This window comes from Rhipicephalus sanguineus, chromosome 1 (assembly GCF_013339695.2).
Source record: "Rhipicephalus sanguineus isolate Rsan-2018 chromosome 1, BIME_Rsan_1.4, whole genome shotgun sequence".
Classification (NCBI taxonomy): domain Eukaryota; kingdom Metazoa; phylum Arthropoda; class Arachnida; order Ixodida; family Ixodidae; genus Rhipicephalus; species Rhipicephalus sanguineus.
The window spans coordinates 152,623,846-152,649,923 of NC_051176.1; the positions used below are offsets into that span (position 1 = coordinate 152,623,846).

The 26,078-nt window shown below is 50.3% G+C and overlaps 1 protein-coding gene across 1 annotated transcript in view; it reads left to right on the forward strand.

The window, feature by feature from the left end:
* LOC119400466 (uncharacterized) overlaps positions 1-26,078 on the forward strand; it is a 65,536-nt gene that overhangs the window by 17,346 nt on the left and 22,112 nt on the right. The window contains exon 2 of the mRNA XM_037667519.2: positions 17,915-18,108. Coding sequence (XP_037523447.1) covers positions 17,962-18,108 — 147 coding nt within the window. The 5' untranslated portion in view covers positions 17,915-17,961. The remainder of the gene's footprint in view (positions 1-17,914; positions 18,109-26,078) is intronic.

Sequence of the window (26,078 nt, forward strand, 5' to 3'; positions counted from 1 at the left end):
CGTTAAATCACCCACTGCTTGCCTGTAATGCATGTAAGAGTTGCTTACATGCATTTAGCTTTCGCGAGGTCAGCGTTGTGTGCGTGCATATACACACAAGTCGGCAAACGAGTCGACAACAAGGCCATCTTGCTCCAGTCACACGGTTGGAAAGGAACTTTCTCACAGAGTTTCGGTGAACCACAATAACGCGCTATCGCGTTTTGCTTCGTGCGATGTAGAGTTACTCGTTAAAGTAAAAAGTTGGGCGAGTTGGTGTTGGTTCATGATAAACAGAGGGGTGCGATAATACGGTACACAAAGCCCCTGTTTATCATGAGTTACTCATGCCACATTGCCAGCGTTCTCAAGTTCTGGAAGGTGGTAGCTCACTCCAGACAGACCTGTGAGGTACCAACAAGTACCAAGTACCGCGAGAGACACTACAGCTTAATAGCTGTGCTGTCCACGTAATCTGGGAGGTTTGCGCAAATGGCGCAGTGAATAAACGGGGAAGGGCCGAGCAGCTTCGGCTAGTCGGCTAATCTGGATGACCATGACTACTATAGAAAGCAGAGGCACAGAAGGCACAGAAGGGGATCACAGAGTCTTTCTCGCGTGGGCTTGGCCAAGCCGCGGACATGATGGATGGATGGCCGGCCTCGCGGCCTATATTACAAGCGCCACGTTCTCCATGTGTGCGCGGTGCTTGCTCTGTGCACGTACGTAGTTAACGATAGGATTTATCATGAGATGTGGCTGCATGTTCGAGGGCCCATCTTGCCCAAGTGGTTGTGCGGCCCCGCGCCCTGAGGTATATCCCTTCCAAAACGCTCGTGCGTGTGCGTTTTTTCATTCTTCAGACGTCCTCGGCGGTGCCTTGAAATAAGTCATGCGGTTAACATTTCTTTTGCCCGGCACTTCGCTCTGGAAATGTTGCGTTGCACTCTCGTGGTCGCGTGTGTTTGTAAATCTAATGCATTGTCTAGCGGTGCAGCGTATTTTGTTCTCCTTTTCTGTCGTACAACGCTGCAGTGCACAGTGCGTTTCGTAACACAATGCGAGGGTCTCATGTGCCTTCGGTCGATGTGCTGGATGCGTAGCCAGTAGCAGGCCATTATCATGTTAAAAAGAAAGCATTAACTACATGTCGCCAAATTTTCCTTTTCTAATCTATACTAGAACTGCAGGACAGCATTTACAAAGCTTTTCGTTCGTGGGAATTCTCGCGCATGGCCGGCCGCCTTCGCTAATATTATATTCCCTATTATGAGGACAACGTGCAGTTAACCTATTTCTCTCGCTTTCATCGGCTGGTTGGCGTCTGTTTTTACGAGCCGCTTTTGAGTACGAAATGATCTATAAATTCCAATTCTGAAATGTCATTCACAAGGCTTTTCATTCGTAACAAATGTTCGTCATTGGCCGACTTTCTTCCGTAATGATGTATTATTCGCTGTCACGATTAGCCGCAGTCTTTTTCTTTTTTTTTTTCTACGAACAGCACTCTGTGTGGTTTTGACCGATACGAGCAGCTTTGTAAATATGGGCCCTTACATTCGAAATGCGATCAAATTTTCTTAACACTGCGGTGAAAGCTGCGACAGGTAAACGTATTAAGTGCAACATTGGCTCAAGCAAGCCACGACAACTACTCGTATGTCCAAGATGAAGGATACCCAGGCCGAAGCCTTTTTCGAGTGCAGCTCTCACTGATGTCCACGCATTATTAAGCAGCTTTACGACGACGGAAAACGAATCGAGCGGAACTCGCTTCTTAATTGGCTGGGAGCTGACTCCCATGCACCGGTTAGACGGGCACCGCGCAGAGAACGGGATCCTGCGACGCCCTGTCGTCCTTCGTGAGAGCTAGGAAGCCCGGAGCACGCGGCCAATGCGAGCAGCAGAGTATACTGTCCTTCGCAGCGGCGCCGGAGGCGCAATCCTCACGGCCATCTCATTCAAAACATTTGTCACAGAGTGAAAGGAGGGCCGCGAAGTGTCGTTACCATGCCGTTACCTCGAACCGCGTTTTTTTTTTTTTTTTTTTTGCTCCGCTCCGGAACGCTGGCGCGTGTTGCTTGGTTCACGCAACTCGCCAAAGGACCCCGAGAACGTGCTGCGGCGCCGGCACACGAAGACGGTGCGTTCTGGTCCATGTGGACGGCTTTCCCAGTCTCGAGGCAAGCGTCGCGAAAAACGCCGTGACAGAAAGACTGCGGTCCTTTTCGTTTGTGATAGAAACGCCAATGTCAGTCTGTTGGAGATCCTTGGGCAGAAGCTTAGCCACGAGTGGCCGGCCCTTGCGACTTCGATTACGGCACGATGCGCAGCACAGCGCACTGTAGTTGTGGAATGCGTTTTGCAGGCGTCGCGTTAACACGGCAGCAAATCAAATCAAGAATCGCAGGCAGGTGCGCACCGAATCGCCTTGGCAGCTTTGTCGCGCTGCTAAGCTTGAGGGCGCGGGTTCGGTTCCTGGCCACGGCGGACGCTTTTCGATGGGGTCAAAATTTTTACAGCCGTGCGCTTAGGTTTGGGTGCATATTAAGGAACCCCAGGTGGTCAAAATTAGTTAAAGGAGTACTGACACGATTTTGAAGTGCAGCAAAACGGACGTTTTTGTTTTCCTTGGCATGTAGTGTTAACGCTCTCCCCACACCGCATCCGGGAAACACGTATAAATATTTAAGTTTGATTTTAAAGTTTTCATCTCCCAGCATCTGCAAGGCAGCTTCACCGCATGGAGAGCCCTATGACGTTTCAAGTCAGCTCACTTGGTTTGCGAAATCTGGATTCTGCATGCAGCCTAAATCACAGAAATTGCTGTCGGAGGCACTGGACGACAGTTCACTCATCATGAACCACGTTCGACTGACAGCAAAGGACAGCAGGTGCATATTTCGTGGGTTGCAGTCTGCCCGTGACGTCACGGGCAGACTTGACACGTCACTATGAAGCCGCCCTCTCGAAACCGAAACTGCTGGTTGAAAGAAGCGGTATTAAAAATATATGCAATGCATCCCCAGGCACCACGACACTCTTTTTAGGGTTCTCGACACCCGTGCTTTCATTTCGAGCAACAACCCGAAAAATTTTTAAATTCATGTCAGTACTCCTTTAAGAGTTCCACGCTCTGGTGTGCCTCGTTATCATATCGTTGTTCCGGCTCGTAAAAACCCCATAATTAATCAACATTAGTTCATACAGTTACGGCTTAGTGCCACTCAGCCAGGTGTGAGACGACCGGTGCCGCTGTCGATGTACTTCATTGCTCATGTTTTCCTCCAAGCGATCGGCGTGGACATCATTTAAAGGGGAAGACATAAGACAGCTAATACGGACACTTGTTGGAAGGTATAAAACAGCGCAAACACAGGGACAGAAGAAAAGATAGAACGACGATGAAAGCTTTTGCGAAAGCTAAATACAGATAAAACCTCCTAAAAACAATAATAAAATAAATAAAAAGTTCCCTTCACAGTCCTGATACGCAAACATTCGCGCACAGTTTTCTTCCTTCGTATATATACCGTCTTTCTTGTCTGTCGTGCATCACAGACCATTCACAATGTAGAAACGACACCATCGCGGCGGTTTCCTCGTAGAGCATTTCGTACCGCCGCTCAGTATACTATATCTACAACGTCGCCTCCGTGCCGACTCGTTAGTACCGCCAACAGCGGAGAGCCACCGCCGCCGTGCTGCCACTGAGAAATAGAACATTCCTCAGAATCGGTGCAGCGTGAAGCCGGCACGCATCCGCGCTGCCTAGCTAGCTGCATGGGTCGCGTGGCGTGCGGCCCGAAACAAAGGCGAAAACAACGCGGAAAAAAGCGAGGACCGAACGAGACAATGCACTCGAGCATTTATCCCGCCCGGTTCACCGCGCCCGGCAGATTTCCCGCTGTTCGCATTCATACACGAGCATCAGGGCGCTCGCGCCTCTCTTAGTTTCATCTGCTCTATGAATTTATTACATTCCCTCGCCCTCTCACTCACCGTCCAATGCCTATGGTGCTCCGCAACGTCATCGTTTGAGAGCACTAAACGACCCACATTTCGAGGGAGCCCTTGCACCGGCGTATACTTGTAATTAAAGGATCCATTCTTAAGAGGCCCGCACGTTTCCTCATCGAAGTGCTGCTTATTTTGCTCAGCATTCACGGAAGTACCTGCAAGCAGAGAGGTTAGGGTCACCGAATAAAATATTGACCAACTAATGTAAATTTTCCGAGTGTACAGTCCTATAGAAGACGCGAATATTCAGCGGCTTTCCATCTTTTTTCGTGAACCCTAGTATAACACATCGATCTGCTCACTTTCTGCAGCTCTTGTGGAAACAGATAAGCTTAAGGAGATTGTCCGGCGCCGTGCCCCAGAAAAGGGCATATTTTTTGCCCACGAGCAAACTGAGAACGGCCCCGATGTCGTAGTTTTGCCCTCGTCTGTGTATGTATGTAGACGCGTAAGTAAAGTGCGGTTGGCGAAAGCGGAAACGGCAGAGAGGAAATCCGGGGTTTATCCCCCGAGCCTGGAGGGTGAACGCGTCAGCGGTTTCGGAACCACCTCGTACGTGTATGGCAGCTTCGCTCGATGGGGCGAGAAGGGGGGGGGGGGGGTGTTGGCGCTACCTGCGTGTTCTTTCTCGGTCCCATGGCGGGACCTTTAAATCGCACTTCCTGGCAGAGAGCTCCTGTTTGTTCAGCCACTTCCGGCACGGGAGAGAGCCTACTTCCGCAGCCACTACGGGCCTGCCTTGTTCAAACCCCCCCCCCCCCCCCCCCCACCCTTCGGCGAGCGCGCTGCATGCTTGTCGCGGGGCTCGCCGAGGTCTCGTCGCCGCTGCGCTTATCGCGCCCGATAACCTGCGTCCCATCGGCGGCCAGCCGTGTCTTATCGGCGGCCTTTAGTCGGGCTTTGTATTTGCGAACGCCTCCGGCCCGTAATGCTTGGCGACGTAAAAGAATGGACGCGGGGACTTCGGAAGCTATAGCTCAGTGTACGCGGGATGGAAAGGCAAGCTTCCCATCTTTAGCGATTAACAGGTAACAATTATAAAGCGTGAAAAGAAAAATAAAGCGTTGTCGCTACAGTAACAGTAAATGAAGGAGAAGAGGTGGCGCGTGAATTTACGAGCGACCACGGGAGGCTGCTCATCTGCTTTGATCACACAGTACTTGGTGCGGCATACGCGGTGCGTTGTAAGCGATATCTCTGCGCTTTTTCTGCTCTAAGCAGATAGTTAGGGCATTAACTTTTGGTGGAACGTGAAGTCTGAGTGATTTGCATTCGCAGACGGCGTTTGCACGTCGCAAAAAAAAAAAAAAAAAAAAAAACCTGGTTGGCAGAAGGTGGGTGCGGACTACCGAAGGAGCGTTGACTCGGAACGGTGGCGTAACCCCAGCAGGCGCTGCGCTGAAATGTCAGTCAATCCTTGCACTCGCAGCACACGCTCACACACACTCACACACACGTACAAAACAGCACGTCTACCTCTCTAGCTCCTCTCACTCCACACGCACAGTTACGTGAGCGCTGTTGTCACCAGTGTGGTCCTGTAAGCACGCTTGTATACTCCCTAATGGTAAAAAAGAAAAGCAATAAAAATAAGAATACAAAATGCACCTGTCTTTTCGTGCGCGCTTTCCGGCACATCCAAAACGGGCGGCTGGGCTTATTCCACCTGATTAATGGATCTGAGATGGGAGCCGATTGAAATACTGACACCCCCTAGATGTCCGTTGTGGGTGCGTTATATACCACGTTAAACGAGGATACTATATATCGTAGACAGCCCTTCCTATTACACTTTTGTTTAACATTTAGTGCAGTATGCAGTATCGTTTCTTTAAAACAGCCACGCGATAGATATATCGCTTACGACCAATGGCAAGAAACGGGCATGGCGTTGATTATGTTCAGGGACACGATACGGCTGCAAGCGACACGTTTATCATTCCCGAATCGTTAAAGAAATTTCCTCAAAGATGCTGGATGAGCATAATTTTCGCAGACGGCTAGCCAGTGGCAAAGAGCACTTACGAATGAAAAAACTCAGTAAAATATTCGGGCCCCTTAATTTGCGGGCGGATGCGTTTCGGCAGTGTAATTTAGCAGTAGCGTCACGACAATAACAACAGTAAGGCTGCATTAGCGTGCGGCGCATCCCAATCTGTGGGTGCATCCCCACTATTTTTAAAGGGGTACTGACACAAAATTTCGCGGCCGAGGTAGCCTGCTGGATCGATTCCCGTGTACGTGCGTGTACCATCTGCAAAATATCGGCAGCGAATAAAGCTTGGAATGTATCTTATATGAATTTTGAAGTTCGCGAGCGCGATCCAGCATTATAGGCCGCACCTGGTGCATTGACACCCTCGGAGATGACCCGCCAGAGGTGACCCCCCTACTTCCCCTACGTAACCGTTGCAGCCGGTACAAGTTATGATGACGTCGTAGCCGCCATTTCTGTTATGACGCGCTTCCCGACGAATTGCCCCTCGCCAGCGGGTCAAACCTGAAGTGATTCGCCACGTCGAAAATTCCTTCCATCCCCGCCGCAAGAAAATCGTCGCCATCAGACGACGATGAGCCCGGCGACGACAGACCGCGCGGAAATGCGTCACTGTTCTGTGTGCTCACGTGACCGAGCGTTTCACTCGCTAGGTGGTGATAGTTGCACCCGGCGGCTTGTCGTTTTTGGAGCTCTGTGAAACCGAAACTGAGGCTGTGTCGGTAATGAAGAGCTTGTAATTAATTATCTGTCGCGCACTGCAGCAAACGATGTGCCGTATTATGACTAACAGGCCCCCAGCAACACATTGCAGCAAAAAAAACGCGGGGCGAAGATTTTTGTGTCAGGACTCCTTTAACCACGCCCCGTCAATAAGTGCGGCTTTTGGATATCCTCACAGGACGCTATATATATATATATATATATATATATATATATATATATATATATATATATATATATATATACATGGGCGTCCGGAGGGGGGTGCAAGGGGGGGCAGCTGCCCCCCCTTGGAATTTTGGATAATAATTTTCTATGCAGTAGCAGTAAGCTACACAGCTTGATTAGCACAATCCAGTCCCGCATATCTGCGTGAAACATCATTCAGGATTACCAGCCAACTTTGCACGTTACATATAGTGCTATGGACTAATATTGCCGGTCATGTCACGACTATGAAACAAAAGCTACCTATGCTGTATGCCCCCCTCCCCCTCCCCCACCCTCTGCTGATGCACCCCCCTGGAAAAAGTTCTGCGGACGCCCTTGTATATATATATGTATACAGCTTTTACGAACAGTTGTGGCCTTGTGGCCGCAGCGCATCTGACCGTCTCCTCCGGAGTCCGTCGGCAGCACGCGAGGCGCTGTTAGGCCGACGCGTATAGGGCAGCCCGTTTGTTTTCTATGAAATTTGCGCTCACGTTATCGCGAACCGCTTTCGCCGGCGCGTCCGCTGCCTCGGCCAGCGGGCGACGCGGAAAAGCGAGCCGGTTTGGCCGCGCCCTCCGAATGCGCCTGTAAAACCGGGGAGGGCAGCGCGGCCCCCTTGCTGCCGGACAAACCGGACGGGCAGCGCGTGCACGGCTCGTGGACGCCACCAACAAGGCTGCGTCGAGCTTTCCTAGTGGGTCGCACTCAAGAAACGAAACTGCACGGCAGACAATGCGACGTGCGGGCCGCGTGCAACTCTTGCCCCAGTTAACGGACGTCTGGCGAGCTTGCTTTGTGTCGAAAAGAATATTGTTGACCAAGGGGCAAATATGGTACAAGGAATAACGAATGACTCGTTTCGATTATATTATTTTAACATTTCTTTTATTGTCACCGGCACGACATTCTGTATCATTTCCTTCTTCGTAGTATACATGCCCAGATGAAACGCATCGCGCGTTCACCAAGGCCAGCCTGCCACACGAATTCGGCGATTCCGCTCACTTCAGTGACGAGCAGAATACCAAGGACCGCGGCCAGCTCGACCCACGAGGCGACCCAACGAGCTGGCCAAATTGACCCCCTTCGGGGCCCATGCGGCAGTCAATGCGATGCGAGGCTGGTACGTCGACCCTTCCGGCAGGAGGCGTCGCTGCCGCGGCGGTCATCCATTTTTGCCCCAGGGCATGAAGATCGGTTCGGCCGCGCGGCTTCGGCTTTGAGCGGCCATTACACGGGCCCTCGCGGCTACCATCCTAGCCAAATGAGATTGGGCCGGTCGAAGGGTCCCTCGCGTCTTCCCCTGCTCTGGAATTCGATAATGGCGTCGCCGACAGGTTGGGGGCCAGCAGCGGCGCTGGAGGCCCCTCGACGACTTCGCGAGGCGCTCTAGCCGCTGTGTAACCATTAGGGATGCGAGCCAGCTACATACCACTTGTGTATGTGCGGTTCGCGTGTAGCCTCAGTCTGTGCGAGAAATGCCAAGTATATTCAAAGCCCAAGCGAGCGAAGGGAAAACTTATTGTTAAAATCCTCGTGTCATATCATGTCGGTTGAAACATGTGACGCAGCTTACTGTCTCGAGGGTTACACTGGTCGGCCAGTGTAACCCCCGAGACAGTAAGCTGCGTCACACGCTTCAGCCGACATGATATGACACCTTTATCGGCCTTTATCGGAAACGTGTTGTCTTGTCGCGAACATTAGCCTCGATGCAAGGACGAAGGCACATAAGCACAGGTTACTTCGAACGCCTGAAGGCTTTGGAACAGGCATCTTCTAGCTTACGTGCATTATTTTTATCCCGCGTAAAAGGTAATGAGACGAAACGTTGAACACGATGAGTGATTGCGCCGTCCATTTATAATAGGCTTTCTTTGGATGCGGACTCGCACCGTTCATCTGGCGCATGCAGCGGTCAAGACTCCGTGAAGGGAAAGTGCGATGGACGAGCTGAGCGGCCCTTCTTGCTCTTCATCTTTCACATAGAGCTAAGGCACGCGGAGGAACGTCCGGTGCCGTTCCGGAGAACGTATGAAGCGGGATCAGCGGCTCGAAGCTTGGCAACGTCATCTACAGTTGCGTGCAGGATGCGTTGGTTGCTGCAAGTTGGGCAAGAGCGCGCCTCACAAGAATGCCCGGTTCGCGAGCGGCGGTTCCGTGAACTTGTACCGCTGAAGCCGGTCTAATTGCACCGCCCGCCCCACACAAGGCGAAAGATCGATAGCGGGGCATGGGAAGGGCAATTGTTCCTTGAAGTTCCTTGTCCAGCGTGAGTGTACAACCCTGGTGGCTACACGCGCGTTCCAACGTCCGTTCGCCGCTGCAGCTTGCGATATGGTACTGTATACAACGATGCATGCATGCCGCGGCAGCTTCGTTCTCGTGCCGATCGTGGCATTTCGACCAGCGGGCCGCATGCACGTTTCTCTTCCCTCGCCAACGCTCTCGCCGCACGGCGAGCTTCATGGCAGGGACGTGCTCGGCATGCGGCAGGATTTCTCGGATTCAGTTTGCTGTGTGGACCCAATAACTGCCTATTGCCAGTCTGCGTACGTCAACAAGCGCTGCTTATTCACATAGCGCTCGCAGGGGCCGCGCTTGCATGCGCCAGTTTCCTCCCGCTGCGTGACTAAATTGGCAAAGGCAATAGGCGCTCTTCTTACTTTATTGTTGCACTTGTGTAACCGCTATACAATCCCTTCATCTTATTCCTTAATTTCGGCACCTCGTTTGTGACAAATTTACTGCTACACTGCTACTTGGGTGTAATGCGTGCTCGCATTTATTAAACACAAGTGCATTAAAGAATTTACCATCACACCCTTATTTCCATGCCATCTCGTTCGTTGCGGCGCCAAGACCGGTCAGTAGGGTTGTCATTAAAAAAAGTCAAAGGTGCTCAAAATGGACAGACGTGAGCGAACCAACCGAGGTATAGAGCACCATAAGCTAAGCTTATGCTCGGTGTGACGGACCTGCAGCGAAGGCTGTGTCTTGACAAGGGCAGCGCTCACGAGGAACCAGTCGCCGAGCCTTCGCCAGCGACGCTGTTGTCCTTGGGGCTGCACGCGCAGGCTGTGCTTCTCGCAGTGGCACCTGAAGGACTTGTAGCATTTGCCACTTCTGCAGCAACGGGCTTCGTCAAACAGCAGGCAACGCTCTCCGGGGCTGTCATACGTTACACGCCCTTTGCTTGCTGGCTGATTATTCCAGAGTCCCACTTCCCGGGCGAACGTCCACTCCCGTAGTCTTTCCGCATGCGTGCGCGCTCGCTACGAGCCGTTGTAGGCGCGCACCTTCTGCTGATGCCGCTCGAAAGACGCGTTTCGTGTTTGGAACTGCCGCAACGAAAACAGCTAGAAACGACATTCAAAGCTTTCGGCGCCAGTCGCTCCGTGACCGCTACATTCATAGCTCGCTGACTGTTGTGGTGTACGCCGTCACAATGACATCTAGCCGCTGCAGAAGTCGCTCGATGGGTGCACCAAGCGAATAGCTGCGCTCGTTCCCACAGAGCCTGTTGGGCGCGTCGTGCAGCGAGCTTGTTCTGGAAATTTACTTCGAAACACGAAGGTAAATGAACGGGCCACGCCCATCTTCGATTGCTGTACACTAAGCCAGCTTCTCTAATATCCCACAAGGAGGAAATGGGTCAAACGGCGATTGAAATTCAAAGTAGTGAGGCAGTCGCAAAAATAAGGCGTTCGCGCATATATTTCGCATTTCCGGGCTGGCAACGTGCTTTGGTTGAAGCTGCTGTTTTCCACGCAGATAAGCAGCGCGTACTGCTCGTGAAAGCGCACCAACGATTGTTTTTGTTCGCATGGGTGCCGGATAACGAAACGACGATTGCATTCTACCTCATTCTTATCATTTATCGCGCTGTATCACAGATACCGGCGGCAAGAAATATGGCGCAGCAATCTGCGAGCCATTCACGAAGGGCACAGCGATTTGGAATATTATGCTACGGGGGTCACTTTCGAGCACATTCCACGCATGTAGTACACGATAAAGGGTAAGCGCGCGCGTCCCCTCTAGAATTAATTTCTGTTTTGCTTATAATGGCGCAATTTGACAAAAATGATCGATTGATCAGGCGTTGGTTTCCTTCTTCTACACTAGAAAAATAAAGCGTATGTGCTACTCTCTTCGGTAAGTCCTGACTTGCCACTACCCACATGACAGGAGGCGAGTGGGTGGAGGTGAGGAATTGGCGTTGCTTATAAATCGCACGGGCACACAGACGTGTGTATATTTTTTTTTCGGGCACATGTCATTGGTGGCGTGCGATGAAAGCTGCCTGTTGGTGGCCTCACAATGGCTGTCGGTGGAATCGCGTCGTTGCCAGACAATGGGTTCTCCTCGGAGCAGCAGACTGCGGTCACGAGTGTCCCTGCGAGGAAGCAGAGACGGCCGCGGAGAGCGGCGACCCTCTTGGGAAAGCGGGCAGCCAAAGCAATGGCTGCGCTTGAGAATACTGGGCCGGAGAAACGGTATACGCCGTGACTCGCACGACCGTGAGCCCGATCGAAGAAAGCGCAGCCGGGACTCCGCAAAAGCCTGCTGCCTAACGAGCCGGCGTGATTGCATTGGCGGTGCGCTTCCTAGCAGAAACAAAAGAGACTGACGGCGGATTTGGCTAAACGCGCATGCAGGTAAGACTCGGCCGGCAGAGCGTCGCCCCTTATCCTTGGCGTCGACTCTGCCGAGATGTGGGCAGTGAATCATCGCTCCGAAAGTCTACGCGAGTTTGTAAGGTTTACGTAGTGGAAAGTGTGCGCGGGTATAGGACGACTTGCCTATATTCCGCAAGGATATATATACGACGAGGAAAAGAAAGAGGGGGCAATATTCACCTAGCTGCGGCGCAGTGTCGCGAAGTGGTTGGTGACAGTACAACCTTTCTGGCTGCGTGTTTAGTTTTCGGGCGAGATCGAGGGGGAAACGGCAATAAAAGATTGAAGCACGGTCACATGATGTCACAGTAGCGCATGCATAAGATACAGAGCAAGCACGAGGCTATGCTTTTGACAACGAATCGCTGCTGTCTACTCTATGACGTTTCTTTCCTTCTTTTTTTTTCTTTCTGGGCGTGTGCTACATCGTCCATAAGCGCGACCAATCTGTCCCGTTCGAGTTTTCCCGCATCGCGTGAAGCTTGTCGAAAGAATCACAAGAACCTGAGGTGGACGCGAAAGTGGCGGGTCGTTTGCTATGTCACTTCCGGTTAGACGAGGCCTCGCTCTTCGCTAGTGTATGTTCGCGCGGAATTCTTGTGCGACGTGATTACGGTTGGCTGCCCAGCGTTAGGGTGTGCGCGAATACTTCCGTGAAAAGAAACAACATCCTCCACTTTTCTTGGAACGAAACGCTGTAGTGAAAATTGGCAGCCGCCGTCAAACGAGCGATGGGGAACGGCGAGTTGCGGATACCGAACGCACAAGGCAGGCAAAGCACTCCACGTTCACTGTGTCACAAGCGAGTGCAATTGGACGAAATGTTTCCGTATTTTGCGATCGCTCTCAGATAAGGAAAATTAAGACAAATATAAAAAAAATAGGACAAATAGTCGTTGCCTAACGATCGCTTAACAGAGTATTTCGTAGATGTACGGTAACCCGAGGAACTCTTATCATCAAAGTCAGGCTGTGTCCCTAGAAAGCAAAGAGAATTACTTAAGAAAAGAAAGAAAGCTGTAGGTATACCTTTGACGTTAAGATTGGCGCTGCTCGTTGGAAGGTCGCCACTGAGCGTCCAGCGTAGAATTTACTACACTCATATTACGAACTCTGGCGCGGCGATTGTCCAGCTGGCATGGGAGTGACAGTTTGTATGTACACATTTATCTGACGTTCGTGGCGTTCAGCGTTCTTGCGGCTCCATTCGCTGCATGCACTTTACAAGGTGCCTTTATCGGCCTAAATTTCGGTGCAATTTCAGCTAAACTAACAGTTCAATGCCAGAGAGAGCGGTGCATCGCTTCTTGCGAGAAGAGTCGGCCGGCCGTCGTCATCTCGGCCCGTCTCGGCGGTGACGCCAGGCCGCGTTTCCTTCTAACGGAGCGTCGGGGGCCGTTTTTCTTTTTATTTTTTTTTTTGTTTTTGCGCTGCGACCTTCGTTGTCCGTTTATTCTCACGGGCCGCGCTCCATCGGTATATGGACGGCGATGACCGCTTCCGAGAGTCGCCAGCTATGGGAACGTTGCAACACAAACGCGCGGCGTGACGTCATCCCTCTCGTATATTGAGGTTAGCGCCATACGAGACTATAAAGCCAGTATGGCCACGGAAGCGTCGGCACGGAGAGATGCACGCGTTCTGTCGTTTTGCGGAGATCATCGGGCCGCATCTCCATGACATCATCACCGACTACGCGAACGAATGCCCCCGGGACAGTGGACACTGCTAATGACTTCAGTATACTAGAAAACGTTAGGATCATATAATAATAATAATAATAATAATAATAATAATAATAATAATAATAATAATAATAATAATAATAATAATAATAATAATAATAATAATTGGTCAGTTAATAACTGTTATTAAAAATTAGCGAACTCGCGCAGCAAGTACTGCAGGCAAGGGATCGCGTAACACACGGCCGAATGGCTGTAGGCGTATTTCTTATCTATTTCTATTATTATTATTATTATTATTATTATTATTATTATTATTATTATTATTATTATTATTATTATTATTATTATTATTATCTCAGTATATTTTACCATTTCATTCTTTGAGCCCATGAGGTGGAGGGGGACAACACCGTTGGATTATGCTAGTCCTGCAAGGCTGCAATTGATCTCGTCTGCGTCGTATTTCGCAATGCGTACGCTGTGACAGGCCCGAGGCGAGCAGCTCCTGCATGGCATCCCGGCGTTGCTTCTCTTTTACGACTATACGATTTCGGGGCGCCGCCGATCGTATATGTATACAGCTTCCTATACACGACCGGTCGTCGAAGAAGCTGGACCGCGGCTGTTCTGTACGTTTATACAATGCGCCCTTGTGCCTGGAGGCCCAATGGCGGATTGCTGCTGCTGATATATGGTTCGTTCACGCAATCCGGATACTGGTCCGGATGTCGCAAGATTGAAGAGGACTCGAACTAACGCCGCCTCGTTCTCACTTCGACATCAACCTAAGAAACTGCATCTCTTCGATTTCGCTGCATTTTCTGCACTTTTTGCCAACGCATCACTTTTGTACTCGATTTCACAGTGCAGCGCCCGCCGCCTTGTATAGCGCGCTCATCAACCTTAAACAGCCTTGTATCAGCCAAAAGCTTAAACACATTGAGAAAGAAACAAAGAAAGGGAAATAAAGAATAACAATCTCAGCGAAGTCGTGTATCGCGGATGCGTTCCAGGAAACAATAAACCCGCGGGGCTTCACTTCACTCTGACCCCACGGCGCGGATCTGTATAGAAGAGCGCGGCTCGGGTCCGTTAAGCCTGGTTACGCACGCTTTGCCGGTCGCGCAGTGTTTCTGGGGTGCCCCTTGGCTGTTCGAGTGTGGCGCGCGAGCGGCGGTCGGAGTCACCGGCTGCGTCGGGCCACTGGACCGTTGGCCGCACTCAGACGTAGCTCCGGCGAGACATCCGCCTCGGCAGATCGCGACTGCGCTATTCTGCGGAAGCGCTGAAGCGCATCGGCAGCGGATACTTGGGCAGCTCCTTGCACGTTTCTGCACAAGGCGTGAACGGGCGTCCCTTGACAATAGATTCCCTCAACACAGAGAGCAGTTGCAAGATGAGGGCTCAGCATGAACTTGCTGCTTTTACTTTAGCGCTTGCCCGCTTTTCATAATTTGACGAATTCTTTGGACATTTATCACTCTCATCAGCTCTAAGCTGCTCGTGCGTCCAGTTACGTTACTCTTACTCAGCGTTGCACGTATGATGTCCGGTTAAGCTGTTTGGTAAGCGTTTCTCGGTGAAGTAAGCAAGGAGCCCTTGCTGGCTCCATAAGCTGCGTAAGGAGGATTCCTGGCTGGGTGAACGACATCACGTGGTACTTATACAGTCAGTACTTGCTCGTTATTGTTATGCCGTGCCCGAAACAGCCATATCGAGCACTGGCGTAGCCAGGTTGGGGAGGGGTGGGAGGGTTCAACCCCCCCCCCCCCCCGTAATTTTTCAATTTTGCATATATATATATATATATATATATATATATATATATATATATATATATATATATATATATATATATATATATATATATATATATATATACACGCACACATACACTCATACATACAAACACGCGTGCATGCATAAAGGACGGTTGAACCCCCCTCCTCCACAAAATAAAATTTCTGGCTACGCTACTGCTATCGTGTGTAGCGCAAGTATAGTACATAACATTGCAGATTTAGTTTTCGGTGGCATGTTACGTGAGATACATATATCACACATGGCGTTTTTCTTTATGGGCTTGTGCTGACTCCAAATACTTGTTGGTGGCAGACAAATGTCAAAGTTAAGAAGCGTTCTCTCTCTTTCCTATCTACGCGAATACGTGGCTGAGCGAATGGATAGTATAATGAAACTTGATTCTACAGTGCTCTAAGGCATTCTAATTTCGAAAAGCTGACACTTGTCTGTTTGTCAAAAAAAAAAAAAAAAAACATTTGCAGCCATTTATGGGTGTACATTCGTGATGCGAACGTTTAAACCGCACGGCTGTCGAGTTTGTGTTGTGCACGGTGGTTTCCGGTGGTGACGAAAGCAGCAGCAACGAATACCAGTCTCAACAAGGACAAGCGGTCTGGTTGTTGCGTCAAGGGACAGGAAAAGCAGGCAGCAACAAGCGGTGGTTTCCAGCCACAACATTCATTTCCGTTTGTATGACGGTGCATATGTGTAGCAGCCAACCTGTACACGCTGTTTAGCGATACAAGAGCGGGCGATATGCCTGCATCAGCTCAGACGCGCCGTGTTGTGGTGTACAGACCAGGAACACAGCGGCCGCTGCTCTGGAGACCTCCCGTATGCGTCCGTCCCGATAACAGGTCTTGCGCACGAAACCGGTTCAGAGTGCGTTGCTCGTGGCACGCGCGTCCTTACGGCAGATCGCGCGTTGAGCGAGGAAACATCAGCCTCAAAAGATGGCGACCAAAACAAATGGCCGCTCGGGTTAAGCGGAGAAAGTTTTGCACATTGAGTCCCTACCGCCCTTTTGTCTCGTAAATTATGCGCCCGCGTACGCCGCGATACACGGCGTGATACGCCGTGCATACGCCGTGATACACGGTGCTGTCTTCGCGCGCGATCTTGGGCGCATTGTGGTACGGCGAACGATGCGTCACTTCTTTCATTTGCCGCCACCAACTCGAAAGGCGTCCTCTCGCTGCCGTCTATGATTTTTGGATAGTCTTAACTCTGACCCTGCACTGCGTTTAGATGGCATTCGCAACAACCCTGTGGAATGCCTTGTCTTCCATTGAGGGAAAAGAGCTCGGCTGCTGTGTACGCAGGCCGCGACTCATGCAGTGCTCGCCTTGCAGCCGGTCCACGTCTTCGTGCGTGACGCGGGAGCTTCCATGAACCTTGTACCGGCAGCCTCGTCGAGAGTGTTGGGCGCGCCTGCGCATATTTGTGCTGAAGCATTTCCGCCCATCGTGCGTCAGCCGCACTTGGTCCGTTTTTCTTTTTTTTTCAGCATGAGTGCAGTCATGCGTGATGCGTTTTCCGAAGCCGAAAACGCCAAATGTTTGCGGGAAATGGCCAGGGTCTTCTGGCCGCCATTGTCCTCGCGTTCGCCACGCGCAGTGCTAGATTTGCTAATGCAGCCATGCGAGTGTGAATGCCGCCGAATAAAGCCATCAAAGGCGACAGCGAGCTATAGTGCCAATTTCCGACAGCTTGGCAGTCGCCGTGATGGATGCCACCGGTATGCGGGCACCGGGCCTGGTTGACACCCGAAGGCGGAAAGACCCGCGGGGCGACGCCCGCTTTGTTGCTCGCGGGCACTTTACTACGACGGCTGTTTGCCAGCGCGAGCCTCCTCTTCTCACGGCACCAGCGCGAAATACGGTCGGCGCATGCGGGACCCGCGGTTGTGTAACGCTGCTGGACCAGTGGTTGCATATTTGGCGCAGCCGCTCCATCTGGGCTGCGCAGTAGCCGTGGTTACCGTGAAAGTGTTTTCGCCGCGCCGCACATGGCTGCGACTATCCGTCTATGACTATACATGTTGTCAGCGGCACACTCTGCGTTTTTGGACATCGGCAGCTAGAGACAGGTGTGGACATTTCGCTGCCTGATTTCTCGCCGATGAATTCTAACAAGAACTGCAGCCTTAAGCACTATTTGCAAATAAGCAACGGCCATGAAACGAGGTGTCAGTTAGCTTGTAAATCGTATAGCTGTGGCTTTCTTCTCGTATATGAGATACTCCAGCACTATAGTGCTGGAGTATACTTAGAAGTTACGTATGCCAACACGAAATGCAAGCGTTTGTTATGCGCCATACGTTACGATTTAGACATGTAGTTCGCTCTCGCGCGTGGGAATTACCGACGCTTATGCGTGCGTCAACAACCGTAAACCAAGCGAACCGTGCAGTTAGCTTCCGACATGCGAACCGACGAAGCGAAGTCGAACTACGGTTGACTGACGACGGCGGAGCTGCGTATGCTCACTCGTTGCACCTGGCATTTCTAATTGTCGCCACGTATAATCGAACGTGGTGTGCCGCCCATGTAGCGTTAGTGTTTTGTCGCTTGAGTAGGCATGACATGCAGCTACAGAGAAAGTCAGTTCACCGGATATACGTTATAAGTGAAAGGTGACCTGTATGTGGCAACACAGGGTAGAAAAACAAGTGCTTATACTCACAATTAATCGTCGTGTTTGCATATCCTGGTTGTTGGCTAGTAACTTGCTGAATGTGCCTTGAGTTTTGTTGGTCTGCAAGTAGGTGGCACATGCCTATACCAAGACATTTCTCGTTTTCCTCGCAGGGCCCGTGAGAAGCAGCTCCCCAGGAGCCTAAGCGTCGAGGGCGGTCATGGCGCCGGCCAAGAGCGTGTCTGCGAGCGCCACCAGTCTGGCGCACAGCATGATGATGCCCCGCTGCACTATGTCTATCACCCGCACCAAGGGGCTGCTCAACATGCCGGGCCAGAACAACTGCTTCCTCAACAGCGCCGTACAGGTAGGCAGGCTGGCGCTCTTTGCCGGTGCGTGTTCCCTTGCCAATATAGACTGCCTGCTATATATACTTAAATTGGAACAACCTATAGGTCAAATCAGCAGACTCGTGTTTGGAGCAAAGCGCGATGAGACAATGAGTGTAGTAGAGCAGAATGCCCGGAGTCTGCCGCGTCCTCGTAATTTTCTGTTCCTGCCGTGTCGCAACCACGCGGATCTCAGGCGGGCTAGGCCTGCTTTCACATGCTGATTAGAGGAAAGTGTTCCAACTCTATGTATGCCTGAATTATGATAATATTCAGCCTTATGGCGTTACTATTATCTGTAAATAATTCAGAGTTTAGTTTCTTCCAGACTGGTTGCCCCCAGAATTTGTAACGTGCGAACCTTGCAGTCCGATATTCTCTTCATGTTGGCTTGACCACGCGAGGTCTCTGGCTTTTAATTTAATGAGTTGACAGAATTGACCGTCTTGAGCGAAGAAACGTGCGCGGAGCAGGAGAATGAACCTGAAAGCAGTGGACGACTAGCCGCGAGAAGGGTGTCTACGTCTCGCCGTAAAGGGTTTCACAAAATGAATAAGATGGACGGGAGTGCATATAGCGTTCATGGTCACGCCTAAAAGTCGCGAGCTATTCTTCACGAGGCGCTCACAGTTCATTAGCAGCACGCGAATGATCGGGGCCTCAGAGCATTCGCGTGTTGCACATAACCTGTTAAATTGAGTAAACGCCTCAGACGTCATTAGGGTCACGCTCCCAATACTGAGCTCGGTGCGTAATAAAGGAGGGGGACGTGCATCGACAGAGCGAAAATTGCTAAATAAATAGATAAATGAAATCACGTTGGCATCTTTCCTCGCGCGCCATGTTGGTAGGCGAAGACACGCTTTTTGGGAAATGCTTTTCGTTGGACGTCTGATCCGCAGTGACGTGGGAGAACCTAGCCGGAGAACCTGTTCTGCAAAGCCGCAGGCGAGCCAAGCGAACGGCCGTGCAAGTGTTCACGTCACCACGCTCACTTGCTTCGTACTTGAAGCAGATATCTAAGGCTCGAATTCACAAAAACTTCTGACGCTACCATAGCGTATAATTTCGAAGGTGGCCAGCAGACGGCAAAGAGTACTTACCAAAGTAAAGATTTGTGAATCCGGCCCCAAGAGTTTAGCGTTTTTAGCCCACTGAATGCCGTATACCTGGAATCGAGGGGCGTAGTCAGAATTTTTTGTCTGGGTTCAACCACCCTTTATGTATGCTCGTGCGTGCGTTTGTACGGTTGCGTGTATATATGCACATGCAAAGCTGAAACATTTCGGGGGGATGGAAGGGGGGGGGGGGGACTGAAGCCTGATAAGGGAAACAACCATCAAACGAGATGGTGGGAGTGTAATTTGTGAGTTACATCATGGTGACCACCGCGTGTGAGCTGTAATTTATCAATTGACGAATACGAAGGAGCGAAATCGCGGTTGCAGTTCATTTTCAGTTGTAAACTTCATTCCGTATACCGCATGATTTTCGTGCGAAAGCTTGTTTACGATCCAATTTCGGCACCGAACTCCTAACGCGTATAGCAGTTGGTGCGTGAGTGATAACAGCTGTTGCATAACATTCACCGGGTGCGATTGGGCGTGCCACTACAAATAGGTAAAATTATACAAAATTCTACCTATTTAGTAGTCTGGTAAGTCTTCTAAAGCGATCATATGTTAGCAAAACATGTAATTGCAAAGGCATTACGGAACGACTGTCCACCAGCTTCATACCCTCATGTCTTGAATCGCTAAGGCAATATCACAGTTTAATTACTAATTAATTTATATTTGCTAGTCTTGTTTTTTTTTTCTTCTGTGTCTTGACATGAATGTACACGGCATGTCTGAATATGCGTACTACAATGCTCAACTCAGCACGCACCTTACATGTGCTCGCTTCACGACTGCTGGGGCCGAATTCACAAAACTTCTCTTTCGCAAGTGCGTTTTCCCATTAGTCAGTCGGCTTCGCTAGTGATACGTCCTGCATCGCGATTGGCTGAAATATTCTCCTATGAAAATTTATAGCGTAAGACGTTTCTGGAAGTACGGACCCTGGATTTACAAGCCAGAACCCCGATATGATTATGAGACAGGACATAGTGGGACGACTCCGGATTGAATTTGACCACCTGGGGTTCTTTAATGTGCATTTAAGTGCACGGGTGTCTAGCGTTTCGCCTCCACCATCGCAATGCGGCCGCCATGGCTGGTAATTGAACCCGCGCCCTCGAGCCGAGCAGCGCAACAACTTAGTCTGCCTTAGTCGCTACGCTATCACTGCGCGTGTGCGATAAGGAGGGGGCGCCCTGTACGGCAATCGGTTCAAAAAGCAACTTGCGTTTGCCATGCGATGTGCGAGACAAACGCCGAGGTATTGCCAAACGTACCTGGAAGACTGATTAGAACTTATCGGGGGCGACGATTGCCCGCCGTTGGCCCATAGTGTGCAGTGTGCGCTAGGTGTTGTCGCGTAAGCGTATACTTTCAATCCTTAAAGTACTCTTTCTAATGGCTGTTGTTACTCATCAGCCTTCGTCTCACTCGCTGAGCCATCGCATTTTTCACTCAAAACACGAAATGAGCACGTTATTTGAATTGCAATACGTTTAAGCAGAAAAAAAAAAAGCTGCGTCATGAATGATACAGGCTTCAACAATTCACTATCATGATTATCCCTCAACTAAAAAAAAAACTAAAGAAATGTGCTACGTCGTCTACATCTTGAAGTTAATTTACCGTTATAGTTTACCGGCCGAATAGCGTTTGCATCTCTGCGTAAAAAAAACAGAAAAAAAAAACGCGCTAATGAACGTAACACAACGCGCAATCACTATCGAAGCTCCACCGTGACTGACAAATATGCTTCATGGATCATAGTGTATTCGAGGGTAACGGAGGCTCACGTGGAATTTGTGTTGCAGCGAGCCTATGCCGTGCCACGGAATACGGAATACTGTTGGTCAATTATGTTTGTCAGTCAACTAAGCAAGTGCCTCCGGCACTACGGCACCACGAGCGCTTTTCATTGGCCATTCCGAAATACGCCAGGCAGGGGCGTAGCCAGAAATCTTTTTCGGGTGGGGAAGGGGGGGCTCAACCATACTTTATGTATGTTCGTGCGTGCGTTTGTATGTGTGCGTGTGTGCGCAAGCAAAATTAAAAATTTTCGGGGGGGGGGGGGGTCGAGCTGACCAGGTCGAGCTGATCTTCTACACCTTATAACGTCGTGGCGTCTCGCATATCTGTGTAACCCTGCGGGAGAAAAAAAAAAAAAAAAAGAGGCTTTGCCCTGACCTGCTTCGCGAGGGGACGGCGATCGCGGACCAATGTCTAATTAGTATCGGCTCTATCACGCAATTGCGCGCCTATTGCGTACATGCTTTAATTGCGTGGCAGGCGCGTTGCAGCATTATAAAAATAAAGCGCAGAGATCGCATGCATGGCCGCTTTCTCAGTCACTCGACGCGAACGACCCATTGAAGGAGCGCGTGAACAGGCTGCCAAGAATGTTTCCGCGCAAGACTTCCCCCCTACTTGGCCCGCGGTGAAGAGTTGCGCGTCTACGCGACCCATTATCGCATTTTTTTTTCTTACTCTTCTTTCCGTCTGCCCTATGTGGCCTCTTGTACTACGCTCCCGAGTTTGCCAGGGCTGTTGAGTAGTCGCGAAAAAGATGACTGCGTTCCAAGACGCAGGCGGCAAAAACCACGCGTGTTTTCCATTCAACTCCTGCGACTGGCCATTTATCTGATGCTTGATACGGGCTGGCATGATGACATCGAATAGTTTGTTACGAATAAAGAAACAGGGAATGGTGACCACAAGTTCTTGGAATGCGCACGAGCGTTTCTTTTTTCCCCCCACATTTTCTTGCGTGTGGGTTGAACTTGAAGGGAGACTATAAAGAGACAAACGACTTTTCTCTTACGAGCACATTACCCTCCACAATACCAAAAGCGCGTTTTCTCGCTTGGTACGCGAGAAAACGCGCAAGAAAAAAAAAAAAAAACGGGTGCCGGCATCAATTCCTGCATCAACTCGACGTGACGTCAAAGAGCTGGCGGCGTCTGCTAGGGCCTATATAATTATTCATCGATAAATAGGAATGACGCTGTGTTCCAAGGAAGCCAGACACCTAGAATAGCAAGTACTGGGATTTTTTAATGAGCCAATGCGGCCAAAATGCGAGAAAAGACATTGAAATCCCTGACGTCACACTGAAATTCAGCTGCTAAAGTTTCGATTAACGTGAGAGTTTGGCCGAGTTGGTAGTTCATTGTAAAGGAAATTTCAACAGAAAGTTTCGGCACGAAATTCAGAAATGAAATTTTGGTGTTCATTTTCGCTTTGATTAATGAATTTGATGGCGAAATTAACGACAATAGAGTTCTCAAAGAATAACTTCAGTCTAAACTGCTTTAATCTTTCACTTTAAGCGTAATTATCTGGCTGCGCGGTTCTTTCCACATTGTTCTACAATCATCAGCGGCGTGTTCTCGCGGAGTTGCAATGTACGAGTCAAGAAGGACTTCGTCGAGGATTGCGTAAGTTTTCGACCAGTGGTGGTGGCCCGATGTACGAGACGACAGAATGAGCGAACCTCGTCGTAATCTAGTGGTGGTTGGGACTATGACGACTGCGTGGGTACCGCGATCTGACCCGACGCACGTAATACCGCCATAGAAGCGCCAGCACGAAAACCCCCACCCCGGCGACCCACTAGCAAGGGAGGCGGCGGTCCCCACCTGTCGCCGCCGCGGTCTCCGCCCCGGCGTCTCCACACCGCGTGTCCTTCCCTCCTTCGAGACGCCCGCCGGAAGCTGGGGAGGGCTTTAAAGGGACGGCCGAACGAAAGAAACGGTGCGCAAGAAAGCGGGCGTCGCCGCGGCTCCTTCCCACGGAGCACGCACTCGCGCAGCTGTTCCATACACCCTGGAAAAGCGTCAGTGGGAAAGAGAGTGCTTCTTCCTTCTTTTCCATTTTAATTTCTCTCTTGCGCTCAGCGCACGCTTCGTGTTCAGCGGCGCTCACGGTCGCGTTTCTCAGAAGGAGAAAAGGCATCGGAAGAAAGCTGAACATCAATGCGCCGACTACCGAGCCAACTGCGCACGATTTGTGTGTTGCAGCAGATGTCGGCGTTTTCTGGTTCGCTCTCTTTTAGCGTTTCCACATATGCCAGGTACACTACGTATCTCATATATATATGTTCCAAGCGGCGCAGGCAGTTAATGTTGAATCATGAACTTTTGAAAAATTATTCTTGGTTTCATTGACAGTAATATTGATTTGCAAGTCGAACGTGCAGAGTTACCAGAGTACAGTGGCTTAGTTTTTTTTTTCTTTTGCATTTTCATTTTGATTGTCGATAGAACCTGCGTGCTTATCCGACGTAGCCACATGAAACATCTAAAAAAAGTCAACATAAACTTTGCCGGCGCTTCAACGGCCGAACCTTGCAGGCCTGCAAAGGACGCGTACTCTGGGCTTTCCGTGGTGCGAGCTCCCACGGGCGGCGACCGCTTTGCTAGCCTGCGGCCATTGGCGCCAGCGCTGTCATCCTACGGCCGTCCACTGAGGACGCCGTGTAGGAGGCTATCCATCACGCTCAGGGCCGAACGGCCAGCGTCCCACAGCCAAATGCCCGCACACTGGCTAACTGGGCCGGTGCGCCGCCGCAATCACCGCGCGTACACTGCGGCATCAGCAGTGGCAAACGTAATGCAAGCTCAGGCGGACGTTAGCAGTGCTACTTAATAGTACATTATAGACTTAAGCTCGATATAACGAAGTGGATAAAATCGGCAATTTACTTCGTTATATTTAAACTTCGTTAAATTGAAATTCGATGTTCATAAGCAAATTATAGTCACAAAAGGCAATTTTTGAACAACACGGTAGTACAAAGAACTAATTTCAATAACGTGAAAAAAAAATTAAATTTCTTCATCCTCAGATCTAGCGATCACGGCTTGATGTTGCGCCGGTGGAGACCTCTTCAGCGGCCGAACGTCACGCGTGAACCTGAAAGAAATGCAGGCCAAACGCACTGTGGTAATGCGGAATAAGCGGAGCTATCGTTCCTGTTCTGTCGCCGCAACTTGTCATCAAAACCTCGGGTGTTGCCCGGAGTAGTGCCGCCGATGCTGTCATGTTCGCCGATAACCGTCGCACGCCACAAAACCAAAAGAGCTGCGGGCTAAAATCGCTTAAAAGCAACGCTACAACCAGAATCACTCAACCATTTTACAGAAGTGTCAGTTTATCTCCTCGGTCTTCCTTTGCGGCAGTACCGAAACTTCGTTATATTGAAATTGCGGATAAACACGCTTCGTTATATTGAGGTTCAAAATACATGGTGTTCTATGGAGATGAAGTTGCCGAAAGTGAAATACTTCGCTATATCGATAAATTTGTTATAGTGGAGTTCGTTGTATCGAGGTTCAACTGTACATGTTACACATAACATGACAAGTCATGTCATAACCTCACGCATCTCGTGCTCTGTGATTGATTTAGCGAATACAATACGGCCGGCCATTGGCAAGCGATGCTTACGAACAAAGAACTTTGATCTAGGCCGGATTCACAATAATCTTCTAGGCCGGATCTGTTGAGAAGAAAAAATGCCGGCCAATCGCGATGTCAACATATCATCTAAGGCGACTATCTAAAGTGAAGCATCGCGCATAAGAAAACAGCATTTTGGATTCGGCGCCAGAGCCTGTATTCACACATGTACAAAGAAAGTGTTTGCGGTGGCAGGTGACTGCCGATCAGGGTGTTGGACATGGTAACGAATATGGCCGATAACTAAAAGAATTCGCGAACGGTTTGTATACATTCAGTCCGGGCCCCAATTTGCAAAAAGAAAACAAGAAAGAAAGAAAAGACTTTTTACGCTGGAATTGTTCGTGAGAGAAGATTTCAGTCAGTACTTACATATCATAAGCAAAAGCGACCGACCGATGGCAAAACACACCGATGACAAAGGACCGAAAAGTACTGTGGTTTTATTTATTTATTCACATCTTCTTACGCTTGAGTAAGAAGAGTAAGATTTCGGGCGACTATGATGGTGGGCATATGTGAATGCGGCCATTCAATGGGAAAGAGCACTTACGAACCCACAACTTCCTGAATTCGGCGCCTGATGCCAAAGTTATCTGCGAAAGCAATTCGACCTCTGGTCACTGCTTCAGTGTCCCCAGATTTTTCCTTACGACACCTAACAAGTTCGTTGATCAGCGTGTACCTTTCGAGTTCATCATCACCATCAGCCTATTCTAAGGCCTCTCCCAATGACCTCCCTGTCTTCCGCAAGCTGATTCAATGTTATGCAAAAACTGACAGTTGAGAACCTGCGTACCCCATACTCCTCGATTCGAGAGGATATACCCATCTTCTGTGCTCTTCGCACATTTTCGTCGGTTGCTGCTTTTTCTTTTTCGTGCTATGCCTTCCGAGTTAGTCTTCCTCAACTACGTCAGAACAGTGCCGCCCACAATATCAGCATGTCCAGATGGCAGCGTGCAGTCAACTGAGGTTATGCGCAGTAGGAGATGCCGCTTCTTTCGCGGACATATGGACAACCGGCCGGTGGCTCGAGGGTCGCCGCCACAAGAGGGCACGCTTCAAGATGGCGACCGAGACGCTGCTTCTGGTATGGCCATTCTTCCCCAGCCTGCAAAGTGGAAAGTAGAGGAGGAGGGCAGAAACAGGTCCGCCGCCAGCAGGTTGCTTTTGTATCTATTTTGTGGTAGTCGTACGGTTGAAGGAAAGAAGGCACCGTTCCTCCCTCCCTGGCATCCTCAGCTACTTGGAGCGGCGGCGAGGAGAAGCTCCGTCGACTGCTGCGGCGCCGAGCAGGCCTCAGGTGACTGACGACGGGTTACCGCAGCGAGGGACCATCCAGCAAATGCGCCGGTGTTCAATGCACG